Source organism: Bactrocera latifrons, unplaced genomic scaffold, assembly GCF_001853355.1.
Source record: "Bactrocera latifrons isolate USDA-ARS-PBARC rearing strain unplaced genomic scaffold, ASM185335v1 scaffold_37, whole genome shotgun sequence".
In the NCBI taxonomy this organism is placed as follows: Eukaryota; Metazoa; Arthropoda; class Insecta; order Diptera; family Tephritidae; genus Bactrocera; species Bactrocera latifrons.
The window spans coordinates 1,255,108-1,275,960 of record NW_017537012.1 but is presented as its reverse complement, the minus strand read 5'-3'; the positions used below and the strand labels follow the sequence as shown (position 1 = coordinate 1,275,960).

General features: G+C 37.3%; 2 protein-coding genes across 9 annotated transcripts in view; both read right to left on the bottom strand.

The window, feature by feature from the left end:
• The window catches only part of LOC108971988 (CUGBP Elav-like family member 4), a 755,092-nt gene that overhangs the window by 417,113 nt on the left and 317,126 nt on the right, over window positions 1-20,853 (bottom strand). The window lies entirely within an intron of this gene.
• On the bottom strand, window positions 12,789-13,723 carry LOC108971989 (C-type lectin 37Da-like). Its single transcript, XM_018938388.1, has 2 exons — window positions 13,480-13,723; window positions 12,789-13,419 (listed from the first exon to the last, which is right to left on the bottom strand). Exons 1-2 carry the CDS (start codon window positions 13,621-13,623, stop codon window positions 12,946-12,948), a joined length of 618 nt encoding a protein of 205 aa, XP_018793933.1. The 5' UTR covers window positions 13,624-13,723; the 3' UTR covers window positions 12,789-12,945.

Sequence of the window (20,853 nt, the reverse complement as noted above, 5' to 3'; positions counted from 1 at the left end):
ATATTAGAGCTAATTTTTATACATATTTTTTATAAAAGTTATATAGTATGTATATAATTATAATTGACAAAATAAAGTATTACATTTGTATAACAGATTTTCTATTCGATTAAACAAATGAGTTAGCTTAAGTTGAAAACATAAGCCAATAGTACAATATAAAGCGCTAAAAGAAAATCACTGTTGAACTTCATTAAGTCAAAAGTATAATATTAATCGCTCAATGACATTCACTGATGACCATCATTTATATCAAAAGTATAGTTTCAGGCGCTCAGACAGCTATTTTACAAAAAATGTATTCTTGGATTAAATTTCTGAACTCGATTTCGGGAATTTGACGGAATTTGTTTTCAGGAGCTGATTTCTGGATTAATTTCAGGAAGTCGGCTTCGGGATTTTTTTCGGGACTCGTTTTCGGGACTCGTTCTCGGGATTTGTTTTCAGAAATTGATTTTAGAATTTATTTTCAATAGTCAATATCGATATTTGTTTTCTGGTTTTGTTTTCGGAACTTTTTTCGGGCTTCTATCTCAAGTCTCAATTTCCGTATTTGATATTGTGGCTGGATTTATTTTCAGGAGCTGATTTCAGTTTTCATTTTCAGAAATCGATTTTGCCACTAGTTTAGGGATTTTTTGAGATTCTATCTCAGAACTTAATTTCGTGAGAGGATTTGTTTTCAAAAGTTAATTTAGGGGTTTGTTTTGAGCAGTCGATCTTGGAATTTGGTTTCAGATCTCGTTTTCGGGATCAACTCCCGGATTTGCTTTCAGAAGCTAATATCTCAATTAATTTTCAGAAGTCGATTTCCGGACTCGTTTTCGGGATTTTTTTCGGGATTCGGAACTCAATTTCGTGGGTTCCTTTGGAAAAAATGGATTCAACAAAAAATGCTTTTAAATTCGTGAAATTAACTATGGAGTATTATCTTGCTATCGAAACTAATTTAATCACACTGCAAGAATAATGAACTTATTCTTAAAAAATTGTAGATAATAATTAAAATTGTATATCAAATTTTAATTTTAAAAATTTTTATTTTTTTTTGAGCGGCAATAGTAAAATTAAGCAATCTTACTTGCTCAACCTTTAATATTAAATTTTTTCCCTTTCTTCTAACAAACAATTCATTTTCTTTTAAAAGCAACTTCCTTTTAACTTCTACAACTCGCTGTGGCATGATTACCGAAGTTTCCTAATCCCTTTGTTGAACCCTCTTTACAATATAACCCAACCGCCACACGACCCCACTTCGCAACGTCAGCGAGTTAGCGTTTCAACAGCGCCGTGTCGGCCAAACACTTTCATGTTCCGGTTATGCTGCACTACGTGTAAGTCAAGTGGTTTGCCGCTAAATACTCTTGTTGTATGTTTTTAATTTTTTGCTTTTGTGCGCGAAATTTCGCTTGCGGGAATTTACATTTTTCATTTACTTCTACGCCGTGTCTTCAACAAGTCCGCGACGTTGTAAAACGTGGCAAGCAACAAGCGCTTCAAACACACATATACACAGCAGAGCTTAGCGCCCAATTCTATGAAAAAGATTTGTGCAAGGGAGTTGCAACTTGTATGTGTTGTAAGTGCGCGCGTGTGTGTAAACACTGCTGCCAAGTAGCTGTGGCGCCGCATTAACGCCTCGCATCTGCACGTAGCAGTGCTTGAAAGCGCATGCACTTGTTGCTGTTGCTGTAGCTGACACTTTGCCAAAGCAACAATAAACGGATAGCGCCAAATATATATTTGTAAATTTGTATGACTGTGTGTGAAGGCAGGCGACTTGTCGTTTAATGCCTTGAAATGCCTAAGCAAAGGCATAAGCACAGGCGCGAGCTCGCAAACAGACTTAAACACTGCCACAAACACACCCCCGCACACGAATCACAATTCCACATAAAAGGCTCACAATTGCTGCCTGCAGGCCTGCACTGGCTTAGCGACCGCGACAAAGCTATGCCAAGTAAATCGACTGCACTTACTGTGGATGACTACGCAAGCTCTTAGCCGGAGTTGCTGTTGATGGTGTGAGCGCCTGCAGTTCGAGGGCAATTCTAAACGCGGTTAAATGACAGTCAAGGCGTCAACGGCAAACGTAATGCGCTGCGGCAGGCAGTTGGCATTTTTAGTGAGTACAACTGCAAATGCTTAAATGGCCAATTGTTGGTTGGTTGGTTGGTTGGTTGGTTGGTGGGCACGACTTTGCCGGCGCGCTAATAGACAACAGTAATACCTCTGTCTGTAGGTGGGTATTATGACGCTGTGTTGTGGTGCCGTGCCGGGGGTAAGTAGTGATAATTGTCTCTATTGCTGCATGGCTGTTTATTGTTGTTGTTGTCTGCACTGGTGTTGGCAGTTAAAAGTTCTTTTCCGCCGGAAGTGGCGGTACCAGTGACTTACCGAATGCTTAACCAAATACCCTGCATGCCGTAGGCCTGTACGCACTTTCCGCATGTCCTTTGACTGTCTTTTTACTTCATTTGCATACTGACTTGTAAATATATTTTTGTCGAATTGTAATGAATGTGATTGCAGTTTGGCATTCCAAATTGAAGCATTCCAATTGCAACCAAATTTGTGCTTTTGTAAAGTTGTAGCATATGGTGTGGTATGTGGTCGGCTATAGGCAGTTAAAGTTCGCACTTCGTGTTGTCAACTTTGTAATTTACATTTTACTAAACGCAATGAATTTTTATACAACCAAAATTTATTTATGCTGCTTTTTTATTTTTACTAACCAACCTGTATCAAAATAGGGTATGTGATTCTCCTAAATTTTTGTCATATACGCCTATATGTAGTCAACTTTTCATGTAAATTCTAATTAAAAAATATTTTTTACTTTTATTAATTTACTAAGAAATTAATTCAACAAAAGTAAATGGCTGACTTGAAAGTTTATAATTTCCGATATTCGTACAAAAATTTGGACACAATACTACAGCTCCTGTTTAAAAAGATAATTTTCAATGAAGTCTGGAAATTTACTCTACTGCATATTTCCAATATTAAATGCTCTCAGATACGTATTAACTGTCGCTGAAGTTTTTTCTAGCTTTGCTGCTGCTCCAAAAATTTTTTTATGAAATTCACAAATGGAAATACTCGTATAATATTATTCTACAATAAATGATTAGAAGCTTTTCCTTAGTGCAGATTATTTTCTGCAGGTTTGCCTTTCATTTTTTCTAACCGACTTCATAGATCTAGACCTGAGGAAAATCTTTAAAAATATTCTAAACTTTGAAAATGTCAGAATAATTTTGAAAAAGCTTTAAGCTTCAAAATCTATTGCTTTAGATTTAAGGAAGCTTTAAAGCCACAAATCTCCTACGAAATATCTTTAAAAATATTCTAAGTGGAAAGCACTAAAAATCGTGAAATAGTTTTGAAAAAGCTTAAAGCTTACTAAGCTTTTAGTTCGGTTTGATTTTATAAAAGCATAAAGCTTAAAAAGTCATGGTTTATAGGTTCGAGATGACTCTAAAACTATTTGTTTGAATTTGAAATAAGAAACAAACTTTAAAGCTTTTAATTTGAAGTTGTGCGCCTGAATGGTGGAAAAAGCGAAATGCAATTTTGGAAAAGCTTAGAGCTTTAAAAGCTGTAGTTTTTTAATTCGAAATTGGTCCAAATTTATAGTTAAAATTTGAGAAAAAAAGAAAACTTTAAAAAAAGAAAGCTTGAAAAAAGCTCTGTTAGAATTTGGAAAAACTAAAAGTTTATAAAGACACAGTTTCTCGGTTCCAATAGCGTTAAAAGTATTATTTTGATGCTGTGAGCTAAGAAGCTTCAAAAAGCTCTTTTTAATTTCGTGTGAACTTTAAAATTAATATCTATAACTTTAAGATTTAAGCTGGCATAAGAATTATCAATGTGCTGTTGAAAATAAAATCTTCAAAAAGCTCATTTCAATTTTGGTCAAGCTAAAGGTTTAAACTCTGCAGTTTTAGGGTCTCAACAGGTTTTAAAATTATTGATTTTGCTTTCTATGCTTGAAAGGTTAAAATTATTGATTTAGTGTTGTAAAGAAGCTAATTTAAATTTTACCAATTCAATTTAAAATCTGTAGTTTTAGGTTTTACCATTATAGATTTAGCTTTGTGTGCTTCAAAGCTCAAAGTTATTAATTTAATGTTGTAAACCAAGAAGCTTTAAGAAGCTCATTTAAATTTTAGGTGAGCTTACAACTTTAAAATCTGTAGTTTTAGGTCTGAACAGACGGAAACATTGATATAGCTTTGTGTATTTAAAAGCTTCTAAAAAGCTCGATTTGAATTTGTAAAAACTTAAAGCAGCAAAAAACAGTTATTATAACTTTTTTGTTTTAAGTCACTTCATCACTTGCATATAAATCTACCAATGGGCTGCAGCGGAATTCTCAAAAAAGTCCGAAATATAAAAAGATTTCTAAGTGACTAAGGTTACAGCCCCACCTCCGTTTTTACTTTGGCACTTTTGGTTTTCGCTTTTTAAATTTTTTATGAGTGGCCTGCTTTTAACTCACCTACCAAACCAAAAAACTACTCACATAGCAACAAAATACGTCCACCGCCGCAAACCAACTCATTTCACAGGTGTTTGCATTTTAAATAATTCAGCATTTATACACATCAATGCCAAATTCAATTGTGAGCAACAAGCAAAATGGAAAAAGGATAATAAAAGGCTAAAATGCTAGCTACTAAAAGGGCGCAATAAATGGAGAAAATAAAAATAAATAAAGTGAACGAACAACCGCAGCAACCTTATGGCTGGGCAAGTGCTTTCAAACAACGCCACACACACACACACAGATGCACGGACTTGCACACGCTCATATATTTGAAACGCTGAAACATTGAGTGTACCCCAGAGGAAACCCCGAAAAAGGAAACCGTTGAGTGCTCAACACCAGTCATGAATACGGTTAGCGCTAGTCTATCCAGGTGTGTTGGTGTGTGTAGTGTGGCCGCGTGTGATTGTGGTTTTCCGGCAGCTGATGTTTTGCAATGCGGCGCTGTTGGCTTTCAACACTTTCATTCATAAAATTTTTATTTAGCCACTTCCTTTTATTATTTGCACTGAACTATGTATACATTTGTGTGTATGTGTGAGTGTGTATTTTTAAACTTCGCCTTTTCGCATAGCAAACATATGTGCAAATAAATATGTGTTGCGTGCATGTGAATAAAATATGCCGGCGCTGTTGGGCTTTTCCTTGTATTGGCGTTGCTGGCACTAACACGTATTGAGGTGTGAGTGTGGGAGTATCTGTATTTCATACTTATTTGCTTAAAAAGTTTTATGAGTTTTATGCTAATTTGAATGCACTCATTTCCTGTTTTTCGTAATACTAGCCAAATACATGTCGGACTAGTGACGAAGTTATGATGAAGTGGTCTGCATGGTTTTCTTAATTGGTTCAATTTGAACAACACAAGTTTTCAGTTTTTGTTTTCATACCAACCAACTATATGTAGGACTAGTGACGAAGTAATGTTAAACTGCTCCGTAAGTTTTTTATGGTTTTAATAACAACGCAATCCTAATTCCTGTCTTTCTTCCTAACAACAAACTGTATGTCGAACTAGTGACGAAGTAATGGTAAAGTGTTTTTTGTTTGTTTTAGAAGCTATCGGTAGTAAACTTCACTTAATATACGCTAGAGCTCATATTTGATGAACTTGAAATAAAAAACCAAAACGGAAAAACCGGACTCTAGCATTTGACTTTCAAAACTAGTCTTTTCGAAATCTAGTCCAACTGTTTTTGCTTATAAGCAGTACACAAGTATTGTTACTAGAAGCCTCAGTAGTTTCACACTTCTCTATCTGGTTGTGTTTGTTAGTATTATTAGTATTGTCTAGCTGAATGTTGCATAGTTTTGGGTTGAGAATCGGTTATGCATTAACATATTAAAATAGCTGCTTTCTCAATCACTTTGCAATAAAAATTTGTTCAGTGAAATATACTGACACGTTATTTATATTAATACCTCGTATGTGTAGTTGGATAAGTGAGAGAAATATGTCTCCATATATTAAATAAATCCCTCGTGAGTAGTCAGAATATAATAATTTTTTGATAATTTGCGTCCAAAAGCTACACATGACAGTAGAAGAGTTTAAGAAAGTGCGAAAATCTTCACATACATTGACTTCCTATCGGTCCTCTTACATCATGGAGTCGGCAAACCGAACTTTGATGGCTTTTTCCCTGCCCAAATATGGGAAGCTCTTGTAAGATAAGCTTTCTTATGGATGCTTCAAAGCTTGGTGGGAAGTTTGGTGGAAGGGTATATTGTGAGAAACTCTTTACCAACTTCAGTTTAAGACTTTTTGACGAGTGAAATATTTTTCAAGTCGAGGTTACTGTAATTAATGGATTTACTGTTCGTGAGCTCAACCCCTTCAGAGAAAGAAATTTTCTTAATTCTAAGCTGCTTAAACCCTCGTTAGCAATGACATCGAGTTACTTTATGGTAAGGTTAATATGGGTGCTCGGCCACAGCGAAAGCGCTGTCAACTGTAAATTTAGTGACAAAGACATCTAACCTAGACCCGCTATGAGATGAATTGGTCTTTATTCCTGCCTTCTCGCGTTTTCTACTATTAGATAGCTGTACTTAGATAGCATGAACTTTAGGGGCTGTTATAAGAGTATTTTGGCCAAGGAACAGTCGTAAGAAATGCAGTGAGCTCTTTGTCCTTGATAAGGCTCGATTCCTGCTTGTGGTGGATGTTTAACAGGCCACTGCGCTATCAGCGTACATGCCGAAAGGATTTAGAGAATCTTACCGGACGCCAGCTGCAGAAGTTGTATGGAAGAAGAAAGGATTGATAAATTCGAGTTTGGGGAACAAGGCCTAAGTACTTGGGGATACATAAGTATGTACATTCAGACATTCCATCGAACTGAAGGGAAATGAAATTAAACGGCTAAGGCATGTAATAGTCCAAATACGATCTCTTTATCAGCCATTTAACCCAACATAGAGATTTCTACATTCAGAGAAGTATGTACATAAATAACTTCACAGAATGCCTTGTATGCTGTCGTTTCCTGTGTAAAGAAGCTATTTCTTTTTTTACAAAAATCTACTCATTTACTGCATATTCTCATGGAATTGAAAAATACACACAACATTTTTTCTCCACAATATTGGGAACAAACAATTGCTTGATTTTATTGCTAAAAAATACGTTTCAAACTCAATGAGTGAAGTGCAAAATTTCTGAAAATTTTGGTCGAGACACCAGCTTATCAATTTTTGATACACCGAAAATCACAGAGTTCCAAGATTTGTTTACCGAGTATAAATAAACGCTAATAGCATGAATGGATAGCTGGCACCATTTTTGATTTGCCCCCAACCAAGAATAAGCAAATCTTTGGTAGCAACAATGTTGAAGGCTGCTGGCAAGCATAGCGAGCTGCGGGTGCTGCGCGGCAGCAATATTCAAGTGAAGCACTCATCTCCTTTGCTTTTTTATGCATTGCATACTTTTTAGCGCTCATGCCGTAGCCACCAACTCAAACATAAAAACAAACTGGAAACTTAACTAAAAACTTGAGAGTAAAATTTGTGCACAGCTGTGAACTATGCGAATTTGCGACGACGAATTGCGGAAGTGAATGGTGAAAGCTCAGCCAGTGAACTGTAAGCGAGTAAATATGCGTGCTTAAGTGTGTGACTGTGTGTGGGTGACATGAATGCATGCGCGTGTTTGCCGTGCAACATCATTGTTGCGGCAGCAATTCCGCACAGACTTCCGCCAAAGCGGCGAGAACTGATAAACGTTGCGGAAGTTATAAGAAAGCATGAAAAAAGAAAAACAAAAACAGCAAAAGCAGCGCACAACAACAATTGTCGAAAATTGAAAATTTTACAAATGTTGACAAAAATTTGACACAAAGTTGAGGCATTCGCCGGCGAACGTGTGGCGGTGTGCAACACAGTGTTTGGCTGTGTGTATATGTGAGTTGGTGTTGGTGTGAAGCGTCGCCTTGGGTAAGCTGACAAATGGTACAACTTTGGTCAGAACCGCGCAGAGATTGACGACGCTAAGCAACCGAGTTAATCAGCTAGCGCAGGGAGTCAGTGCCTGCTTGGCTGCTGCACGAGTGGCTAGCCGTAGAACACTTGCAGCAACAGCAATAACTTGCGACAGTGCAACTTTTGGGCGGCAGCACTTACTTTGTTGTCGTCGAAAAGTTTTGCGGCAACAACTGCAATCACTATTATGTTGCACTCGCGAGCTTAACATAATTTTAGGCGAACAATAAGCCAGTATAATAATAGCGTTTGCCTGCCTTAGCAACAAAATAGCACGCCACAGCACTTGGACGAGCATGAAGCAGTGTTCTGGCCAACTCCGACACAAACACACACCCTCGCACAGAAGCGTAGCGCAGCGCGGAAATGTCAACTGCTTTTAATTGGCTGCGCATTTGCAACAATGTGTGGCAGCACACAAACGCACACACACCCATACATACAATTATTTATGTGCTTACAGCGTCGCGGACAAATTTTGTTGACGCGGTTAATTTTGAAGAATCTTTGGTCGCTGCTTTGATGGCGCATAGCTGGCATGGTGCGTGGTCTTCAGTAAAACTTTTCTATTGACATTTTCTTTGTCTGTTTCCCACTATTAGATTTACAGTTCAAATTTGGCCTTTGGCACTGGTAATAATGTTCGGCGCATGTTAATGAAAATGTAATTCGGGTTTGCAATATTCTCCTGCAATTTTATTGTGTGCAATTAGTTGCAGCAAACCGTAGATTTATGGTAAACAATTGAGTGAACTTTTTCCGGGAATTTAACGATAGTCGTCGTTGATCACTTTAAACTTTGTCATAGTGAATGTGGCCAACCTGCTGTTATAATTTCAGGCGCTGGCCATATCTAGTCGAACATGAGCCTAATTTATTACAAGTTTCACTAGAGAAATGAAGAAGCAGAGAAGAAGAAGTGTTGGCGCCAACCTTTTAAACTCCTCTCTCAAGACGCCTACAGTTAGAGTGTATTATAATATATTTCATTATTGCCTTTACGCACAGCCAAATCAAGGAGGTAGGAGGCAAGGGAAAAAAGAGGTGTGCTGCGCACGAAAGATAAAAATAGAAGGAAATAAGAAGAGAGAAAAAGAACGTTAAATGAATTCTCTCTGTTGTTGCTTTCAGTTAAAATGTAATACTATATTTTTCATTACACTCCGTCTCTTAAAAAGTCTAGATACTTCCTTAAACCTTAGCAAAAAAAATATATATATATACATGAGATTTCGTACAGCCTAATCTATTACATCGTCACTACAATAAGAGCAATTGAAAAAGGAGTGAGAACAAAAGAGCGAGAGAGACAAAATAACAGAGCGTTATACTGATAGATGAAAAGAGAGGGAGACAAATCGAAAGAACGATAAGTGAATACATTCAAATATAAAGAAACAGAGGGATTGATGGATAAATTGAAAGCGAGAGTTAATGAAATAAAGATTTAAAAAATGGCTTGAAATTACAAAAAGCGTTGTACAGACTTTAAGGGTTGTATAGTAAAAGGAAAAAGGGGAGAAGGAAAGGGAAAGAGTTACAGATTAACGCGGTTCGCGATAAACTTGTAGAAGAAAAGGGAGAGTTATCGAGGAATAAAGATAGCGCAATCTTCGGACTGTCATACAATTTTCTTTGCAAATATGTCGTTAATGGTCAAAACTTGTCCATACGTGGCTCACGAGCCTATCTGATTAACCTTACCCAACCAAAATATGGCATTTTAAGTTTTATATATATATATGATAGGTAATGGACAGCTTTGAGTGTTTTGGTGTTTGAAATGCCGATGCTAAATATGATGGACAAGAAATTTATGTCTTGCCCTAAAGTCTTGGTCTAAGGAAGGTTTCTAGAACTGTGTGGTCACAAAAGCTATATTTTCTTAATTCCCTTCAATTCAAGGTATTATACTACGCAAGAGTATAAGTGTAAGAACTTAAGCTATTACAACAAATGTGTGGCATGCAAATCAAAATCGCATTATCACACGTAGATAACGCACACCCACACAAGAGGATGCAAATATAAAAATATCGATGGTATGCATATAAAGAGAAGAAATAATATCGCCAGCATTGAAATAAGTGCAAAAATATTAGCAGCGCTAATGTTGCAGGAACGCACGCACACATACACATTCAAAAAGTATAAAAGCAAAGGAGAAAGCGCTGATAATAACGGCAAAGATGCTTATGAACATGTGTGAAAAAACTTCGTAGCGAATGTGCAGAGAGTAACAGCACAATGCAAGTGGGGGGACACTGAGTGAGTGACGAAAGGAGTAGCAAGAAAGTGTTGCGAGTATGCAGCTAGCATTCAGATTTATTACTGAGTTGCAGTGCAAATCAAAAGGATATGGGTGGGTGGTAAGAACAAACACACACACACACACATCTCCAAATATGTGCACAGACATTTTCGCGCTGTGCGCAACGTGCGGCAAATGCAGTGAAAACTGACAAATCGAGTCGAATGGATGGGTTAGATTCGTGCATGCATAACGTGACAGGAATACAAATTCGTGCAATTACTCCTGCCACATGCATAAGGCGGGTATATGAAAGCACAAGTACAATGCGCTGCACCCAACGCCTGTTTGTATGCTTCTAGGTGTTGTGTCCGTTTGCTAAACACAAAAGTCGTGTGAGAAAGCAACAGTCATTTAATGCGCTTAAAGAGCGTTGTGGTGCCACATTGTGTTGCAGAGGGTTAACACTTGTATCTTGTGGCAAGTAGTTGGTAGCATGCTAAGGGGCTGGTGGGCGTTGATTTGGAAAGTGGCGTGTTTTGGCAGTGAGTGTGAGTAAAGCTTTTCGATATGTTATGAACCAGCTATTTTAAAGCTGGTCATGATAAAGCCGCACAAAAGCAGCATTCTGATTTATTTTAAATTTACTTAAAATTTTTAAAATAAAAAAAAATTTTTTTTTAGTTGTTTTTAATTTTTTTAATTTTATTTTATATTTTTATTAATTCTTTCTGCATATTTTTTACTGGAATTTTTCATAAGTTTCCAACATATGTGAATTGCCGCTTAGATGTTTCCATTGAACAACTTATTTTTTTTCCGCTTGTTAAAACAACAAAAATATTTTATAAGCATTTAAAGCATTTTCCGCAAACCACTCTATACTTTACGTATGCAAGTTATTTATTAAAAATCTCCACACAGCTAAGTACAAATAAACAAAATATCGAATAGCAATGGTAATACTCGTGCTAGCAGCAGCGCAGCAACACTCTAATAGTTCTTAAATACACTTAAGCGCCTGTAATTATGCAATCGTTTTGCACGCATGCATGCAACACAGCGTAAAGTGCTCTTAAGCGCATACCATGCAAATGTAAATGCACACACACACACCCACTTATGTTAGATGAAAGCGCGCACATACACAAACACTCTCATAAAGGTATTATATACCGCTCAAATACACACACATAAACTGCGTGCAACACAATAAGTGTGTATGCGCACAAGTTGTAAGCGGATTTCATTCGATTTGTGCCACATCTAAGTTTTTTGTTGTTATTGTTTCGAAAAATATGATGATGGAAATGTTAAGCAATATGAAATATTTGTACTAACCACTGCATTGAGTGCTTATAAAATATATTTATTTATTTGCGCTACACATTTTTTCCTTGTTTGTAGCAGTGCAACCGAAAGTATTCCTTAATACCCATACAAACGTACATAAATGCTTTCAATTTAATATGCTTATTTTTTAATGTGTTGGTGTTAAGTATTTATAAGCTCTAGGTACGGTAGTAAAAAGTAGATTTTATAAAATCTTGTTACGGTTGTGTACTTCCAGGTATTTTTTTAATACAAAAGTGCGTGGAAAGCTGATTTTACATGCCGCTGTGACCAAAACTATGCAATACTTAGCAATGTTATGCAATGTATGTGCACATTTACTCTAATGACTTTTAATGCGAAAGTTATGCATAAGTTTGAAAAAAATGCAAAAAGTAATTAGTGCCAGGAAATCCGAAATTGAAAAGGAAATAAACTACTAAAAAGCAGCCCACAAGAATGCAAGTAGGAGGAACTCCGAATATTCGTTATTCCTAGAAAAATAACTAAGCTAGCACAAACTAAGCCTGAATGCTATTTTTAATAAATTTTCTGCTTTCGGAGTAATTTGTAGTAACATCGTGTACTCGTTTTTGATACGTAAGCAAAGAAAAATAAACAAACTATCCAAAACCTATGCCTGAATGTTATCTTTGATACATTTTGAGCTTCCGGAGTGATTCGGAGCAAATACGAATACAAGGTTTTCTTACCCGAGCATAGTAAGTGAAATAAGCTACGCATAAACATTGCGTAAATGCATTTAAGCCTTAATTTGTGGTTTCGAAGTAATCGCAAGTAACTCCGAATCGTAAAAACAATAAACCGACCGAGGACTAAGCCTGAATGCCATTTTTAATAAATTTTTTCCTTGCGGAGTAAGTCGGAGTTAACTCCGAAAAATTGGTATTGGTACGCAAGCAGAGGTACAGAAATAATGTTACTATTAATCTATCTGTAATTGCAAGGTAAATATTATTTTGATATAGCAAAGTGGATTGCAGCTAATTTTATGCTAAAATAGCTGTAAGTAATAAGTACAAAAGGTTCTAAGTGTACGCTTTTTGCAATAATTCCGAAGTTTTTGTAACTTTATGTATATATGTTGCTATTAAAAAGAAAACCTTGAACTTAATTTCGCCATTGGAAAAACAATTCGAAACTACCAAATTTTCTTTAAAAACATGATATATTATTTGCGGTTTTTAGTACGACAAGTATTACGGTAATCGTTTCACAATTTCATTCTATTCTCTATATGACCAATACGGCGCTTTGTTCTGTTGTTGTTTGACGGAAGAATAGACTAATGTTTCCTGTTCGCACATTATGACGTTGGACAAAGAAGGGGTTGTGAGTGTGATTTAAAGGCATCAGCTGCCTGTATCAAAGACTCAACTAAGTTCTTTACTATACAGTTTTCATCTTGAAGAATTAATGAATTTTTACCGCTGCAATGCATGATAGATTCGCGAAGCTGACAAATCGCGTAAAATTCTCTTTCACAGTGATGATCATTCATTAGAAGTGTTTTATCATCTATACAAACTTCAAGGCAATCTTCATCATTTTGATTGTCAGGGTTAGTTGAGTACCATTTGGTAAAAAGTATGGGTCGACCAGTGCTGTGTGACATATATCTTCCCTCATTTGCCAAATCGTTGCCATCAAACCAAAGTTGCGAGAGAATACCTCTAGTTAAGATATATTTTTCCACCACCAGAAGTTCGTCTAGTGATTCAATATTCGCCAAATCACCACGAAGAGATCGACAGTACTCAGACGATTCGAACCAGTTCATCTATTTGAAGGTACATATGTTTTAACGAAAATATAATAATTTTTTAAACAAAACACTTGCCTTCAATTCACCGTTTATAAAATAATACTTGTTACCAACTTTTACGAAGGGATGATAATTTTCGTTGTTTTCTGCAAATACTTTACTCGCGAAACTGACGAAAAAGCTTAAAAATATTAAACAAATTTGTATGAAATTCACCATTTCAACGTCAGAAATTTTATTTATGCTGCGTATGTGGCTGTTTCTGACAGTGCTCTCTAATTCACTACTTTACCGCAACCCAGTATTGTATAAAAACTGCATTTTGTGGTACAATAAAATAAAATCCAGCGATTACAGAAATAAGGGAAAAACTTAACAAATTTCAGTAGAATATTTATTAATCACTAATTGTTTGTCGCTTATAATGGGTGACACTTAATTTGCAAAAATCCCAATTTAGAAACGCTGGTTGATTATACTTTCAGATTTGAAGTTCTCAACTTTTTTGAGGGGTAATATTGACAATCAATCGTTTGTTAGGAAGTCTACGGTAAAAATTGCTTTAAAAAGACACCCGCACTCTAAATAACTAATATATAGGGAATTAGCAGAAAAAATCAAAATATTATCAATGATATAGACAATCTTTGAGGAAATGGTACACCTTGTATAAACACATGTTAATTCCAAGAAAATATTAAAAAATATAAAATAAACTAAACATAAACAACATTTGCGATAAGCCCGTGTCCAAAGCCAAGCAGCCGAGATTCAGATATTTAGCGCTTGACTTGTCTATCAGCGTTATCAGTTCATAAATATGTACCTATCCATACAAATATATATGTACATACGTATGTAAACACTCGTGAATAATTCAGGCGCGGTGTCAAAAGTTTTTTCACCGATGTACATACAAACATATATCGATATTAGAGCGAGTCGATTTTTTTTCTTTAAAAAATATGAAATATGCGTACTATGGCATGTGAAAAAACTTTCCACTTACGATACTTTTTTCTAAGCATATATGAAACAAATTTCGGAGAAATTCGGAGTATTAAATCGTTCATAAATTAACTGTTAAAATATTTGTTATGTTGAGTTGTAATTCTGAACTATTTGGAATTAATAATAAGTCGGAATTCATATAGATATTTTCGGAGTAATTCGGCAGAAATATCAAAAAGTATTCAACATATTTCGTAATAGTATATAATCAATGTAGCAACCTTCCACTTATCATAATTTTTCTGAAAAAATAAAAAAATTAGGAGTAATTCGGAGAACGAAGGTGGATTCATAAAGACCTCTCAGGTATCTCGAACTATCTGGGCATGCGTACGAATGCCTTCGTCTTTTGGAATAAGTAAATTTTTTCGGAGTAATTAGATGCAAAATTAGAGTTATTTGAAGTTATTTTGAAGAAAGTTTAATTTGTTCGGAGTGATTCGGATTAAAATTAAGTTTATTTCGGAGTTATTCGAATTTAATTTAAATTCATTCGGTGTAATTTGGAGAAAAGTTAAACCTATTCATTGTAATTCGGAGTACGGCAAAAGAAATGTGAAAGCGTTTCACATATGATTATTTTATAATACTAAATACTAAATATTAGATGTAATTCGGAGTACGAAATGGCGATAAAGATTAAGTTCTTAGAAATACATTGCGTCTTACTTTTATTCCGTACTATTAGAAATACAACATTAATAGGCAAATCTGCGCTTTGTCTATGATTCGGACTAAGTACAAATTTTTAGTAATTTGAATTAAAGTTTATTTTATTCGGGACAACAGCAAAGTTTAATGATTCCCAAAATTAGTACAGTTGCTTTGCAAAATTTGTTTGTAGGAGCACGATCCCTTCTTTCCACTTTGCATTGTAGATGAATAAGTGTTTTTGTACTTTACGCTTACGTTTCTATACTCTTATATATTTATATACATATGTATGTATGGTGAGCATTTAAAGCACCACAACTTGTCTCACTGATATGAAATTCATCGCTATAAAGTTCTACAGGCATAACTTTTATGCGTCAATTCCCTTTAGGACAACTCAATCAAAGAGATTTTCATAGGCGATATTGGGACGTGCGAAAAATCAGAACGATGGCTATCAAAGTGCAAGTGCGCTAATTTATTAATGACACACACACAAACACATCAACGTTGGTGTACACTCACGAATCGCAATGAGTGCATATTATTTATACACACACATACCAAATAAGCGCATTAATTTGGAAGTGCTCATAAACACCTCCAAGCAAAACGCCCAACACTTAGCGAGCTATTTCGGCGTTTAGTAAATTTTATTTGATTGCCAACAATTTAGTGTGGAATATAAAAGCAAGCGTGAGCTGGAGATTTTAGTGTGCGTGAAATATAAGTATGAAATTTAATTGAAAGGTAGAAAATGAGAGATAGAGAGAGTAAGCAAAGCAGTAGCACGCGAACAGTTAAACATATGAGCTACTGGACATATACACGTATGTAGCAGTAAATATCATAAAAATTATAAAAATTTGTTCATGTATATGTGTGCGTGCACTGGTGACACATCAAAAGCTCCAAAAGCTATCAAAAGCAGCGTCACAAAATTATAATGACCGGCCGTAAAAAGTGAACCACACGCCCAGACGTGCTAGAAGCAATACCCAACAGAGTGCTGCTCATGGCCATCAAGCATATAGGTAATAACAAAAGCCAGAAAACACACACGCACATACAAAACATAACCGCCAATTTACTTTCATTGCCTGTGCGTGTCCTTGACGCTTTGACGCCGCTGCACGTCGGCCATGCTCCGCAGCCGTTTTAATATAATAGCCTGACGTTTTAAGTTTAATCATAAAAATATTGCATGACTTCCGTTGGCGACTTGTTTTATGCTTCCGGCTAACGGAAGTGTTTGTAATTCACCGGTTTGTGTGGGTGTGCGCGTTCTAGGGACGATCCAATACATGCGTACGTAAAGTTATTGGCCATCGTCAGGCACATATTAACAGCTTTCTCCAGCACTTTGGCGCAAAAAGCTTTAAATTTTCCTTTTTCTAGTTTTCACGGCACATAACTGTGCCTCAATGACAGCAGGAAGTTAGCTATGCTAAAGCCTCATAAATAATAAAAATTGTAGGTGTTAAACGCGCAGCAAAATATCCTTTATTATTGTGTTTTGAAGGTTATTAACGGCAGCTACTGCAAGCGCTCGCATATATTCGGTGGCTTTCGCTTGTGGTTCGTCCATGCAATATTAATTAGCTTGGAGTGTCTGTAAGGAACGGAATAAGGACACATATTGGCTAAGCAGTACGCAATTTTTCTCTTAAAAGAAGACTTCTTAAATGAAAAAAAGGTATAAAAGTAAATGGCGTTGCCATATTAGTATTCCCAACTTGATAAGTTCCAGTGCACTTCAGGATAATATTAAATTCGAAATGTTTAAGCGTAATAAACCACAATTTTTCCGTAGATATGTGGAATTGGATAAAGCATTTTCCCTCCGAAGTCCGATTAACAGTCATCCGAGTGGACTGCACGCGATGAACCCGCACCCAGGATATCGAACTGCCTTCGCATCCACCACCTGCTCTCAGATCTCAAAAGTAAGCTCGCTGGGAAGAAATTTTTGCCGAATGAAGAAGTGATCGGCAAAACTGAGGTCTATTTTGAAGCAAGGCAGAAATTTATTACAAAAACTTAGACGAAAAGTTAGATGTAACAACCTTGAAGGAAACAACAGTGAATAAAAAATCGATTTCGCCTCAAACTTTTTTGGAAATAATGACTTAACTTATCTTTAAAGTTTCATAGAAATTCATAATTAATTAGAAGTTTTGCAGCATGACGCTTAAGATGGTAAAATAGGGTAGGTAAATGCATTTATAACATCTAAATCCTCCAGCGCGTTTTACCTCTCCAAAAATACTGTATATATCAACTAGTATTTAGCAGTAATTGAATTTGTGCTGCTAGCTTTCGTTCCGTAGCATTTGAGAGATTGCAATACAATTGCGAAGCTGAGTCGGTTCGCGGCACGATTTAATCCACTGGCACGGAATTTATTAACTAACAGTTACCAAGCAAGCAACCGTTAGCCGCGCGCTTTTAGTACGCTACACTATTTGCTGCGCTCCTTTCTGTTGTTTTATTGTAGCGCCTTTCGCATTTAGTAGCGGCGCTGATGCTACAGGTAAAATAGCGACAGCTAATTCCATAAACTACTCTTATTGCCACAAAAAGCACAAAAGCAATCGGAGCTGCTAAGCAGCGGTGGCAGCAACAATTGTAAAACAGCTATTTAAGCGAGAAAATAAGCGAGACGCAAAGCGGTAAATAAGCAACAGCAGGCAGACGGAGATGAACGGCATGCAACGACAAATGAAATGGCAGCATAACTTCAGCCAATAAATAAGCGCGTCTAATCTTAAAAGCACTTCATTAATTTCATGCCACAATAAAGAGGCAAATGCGGGCGTGAGTTGGTACATGACGTGGCTGGTGCTAGTACGCGGCAACGAAGCACATGAACATGAGATTGAAGAGTTATATGGCAGCATACATGCAGCAAGGTTGTAGCCAGCAACTTGCCACATATGCACATGCACACACACACACACAGTGCGGCAAACACGCTGATGCTTCCGTTAGCGATAAGGTTTAACTTAATAAGCCACACAGGAGCAACAAACCGGAGTTATAGCAGCAACAGCAACAACAACACGCACCGCAGCTGTAATACTTGTAGCAAGCAAAGCATACCCCCTTATACGGCGCGCCGACAGTTGCCTTGAATAGCAGATCAAGCGCAGGTAGCATTTGAAATGAATGCAATGAAAAAATTCATAGTAATGGCTGTTTGCAGCGGCTCTGGGCGTTGGTGGCTGTGCGCTTGCTTACGAATCCAGTTTGAATTTATGACAAAACCATTGCCGCATATCAAATTATAATGCAAAAGATTTTCCAAAACCACAATACCAGCGCAAGGATATGCGAACAGACAAATAAGCGCGTACAACCTGAAACACATACGAGTACACGTTCTGGAGGCGCTCTGCCGCTCTTCCTTCCATTCACAGATTTTGTGATTGTTGTGATTTAACTGTTTGTGGATGAGTGTGCGTGTCGTTGAGGTGACCAGAAATAGTACCTCTCGTTTGCTAGCTTGAAGATATTGGAATATTAAGCTTGGCTTAAGGTAATCTAAGCTTTATGTTAGGTTAGGTAAGTTAGGCCGTGAGGTTCACTCAAAATAGTTGGATCTCACTTGAACAAATATTCACCGTTTGTGTCACTCATAAGTTCCAAAGGTGAATCAGAGGATCACTATAGATCTACGAAGTAGTTTGAGTGTGAACAGAGATTCTTCAATATCACCTGGGAACATGTACTGAGGAAAGTGTCAAGATGTCTTGGGTCAGACGACAAGAGCTTATGCTATCAGTCAGATTGAGTAGAGCTATTACGAAGATCGCGGCATTCGAAAACTGTTAATCCTGACTATAGATTCGTCAACGTTCAATATTTTCAATTTCCAAACAGGGCTGTCAACTATACAGCATTTTTCAAAATTATTAGGGGAGTATTTTCAGTCACCAAAGACAATATGAACCAATAAACACTGGACATATAAGGTCAACAAGAAGGTCAGAACCGAAAAAGCTATCAGTTATCATCGAGTGAGTCCACGGGACGAGCTGTTTCGTCGGCATTAGACAGCAGCGAAAGGAGTGTATGATTAGCGGGTTTCAGAGGGTAGGCAAAGATTTTGCTAGTTGAATATATCAGTGTTTTTGTCAAGACCACTAACAGCTGATATATTGATTAAAACAAAGCTACGTAGGTATTTAATGTAGTTTATTGACACATCTCAGCTATATGAGATCAAGTGAGCTTTTTTGCCTCAGAAAGGCTACCATCTTCCTATCTGTGGAGGATCTATCTAGCTATTCATTATCATCATCCATGCTGAGAATCCTCCCGGTCGCCAGAGGTATGAAAGAAGGCGAGGTGGAAACATCTCTCCCCGTCCTTCTTGATAGCCTAGCGTTTGCGAGGTCAAAATTTAAACACTTGGGAACTAACGCTTTCAGATATTCTACCGAGCTGCTGGGAATAGCAATTCAACGCTTGACCAAATTCAATAAAGGCTGCATATAGTAGTCAAAATGCGACCTCTGGACTAACCATCCAATTTATCCTAACCTTTTCTGTGTTCAGCGAACCACCTATTGCAAGACAGGCATCTCGCTGTTCCCGGGTGATTGTTCTGTTTTGCTTATGCTTTCTCTGCTTTATGATCTTAATCGGGGACGTTTGTAGAGTGAAGAAAAATAGACTATCAAATGTAAGGCCCAATATTTTGTGAGCTGTCATTGCAGGATAAATGGTACGGCTCTTTCCAGCAAAGTAGTGAGAAAACCGAGAATGTAGTTTATTTCCCCTCTTAGGCAGCACTTAACCATTGCTTTGGTTCGTGAAAAAATTGGTATTTATAAACTCGATTTATGGTCACCTTAAACCGAAATCCAACTGTGTAGTGAGGGCGCCACAGCAGTTAATGCATTCTGCGACGCCGTCCCTTTCCTAAAACTTCCTTTTACTGCTTTATCCAGTGCCACGAACTGCCATGCCGTGGCAAGGGCAACATAAATTCTGATGAATCTGCGCGAAAGCAGAAATGGCAGCCACAGCTCCACTTCACAATCAACTGCATTATAATTTCCTCCACCCTCGTCACTTTGCACAGCAGATAACTACAGTGAGGGCTATATTTGCAGTCAGCTTTGGGGCAGGTGAGTCGATGGCTCTGGTAAGCAAGTAGACTTACAGCCGCTTTACCTTTGTAGCTGGCAAAATATTAGTAATGCCACATCAGTCAACCACACTTCGGTTCGTTGCTTGGTTGCTCAACTGGCTTAGTTTGGTTCACTGGCTGCTTGGCGCAAATGCAATTCACAACTGCCACAGCGTTGCGGCGCATTTAACTGCACCAACCTGCTGCAACATCCGCCGAGCAGCCGCAACGTCAGCGTTGGCGACGGCGGCGTGCAATTGCACTCGAAATCCCTGCACGTAATCTGGTCTAATAATAAATTTTACTTGGTAAAATTTCAAATTCATAATTCAAAACTCATATTTGCCACGCACTGCCGCCGTTACGTACCTCCAGCGTCTGCTGTTGCGCGCCACAAGGTGCGCTGATTGTGCGCTTAATAAAGGCAGGTGGGTGCGTTGGCTGTGAGTGTGCCTTTGAAACACCTTTTTGCATCTGGCTTGTAGATGATGCTGTTGTTTATGTACGTATTTGTGCCCTTGTGCCTTGTGTTGAACCATTGTTCTTCTTGCGTTAGTGTTTTGTTATTACGTTTTTGCCACTGCCGCCGCCGTTGTTGTCATCTATTTATCCATCGTCTGCCTTTACTTCCGCCTTTTGTTGCTTGC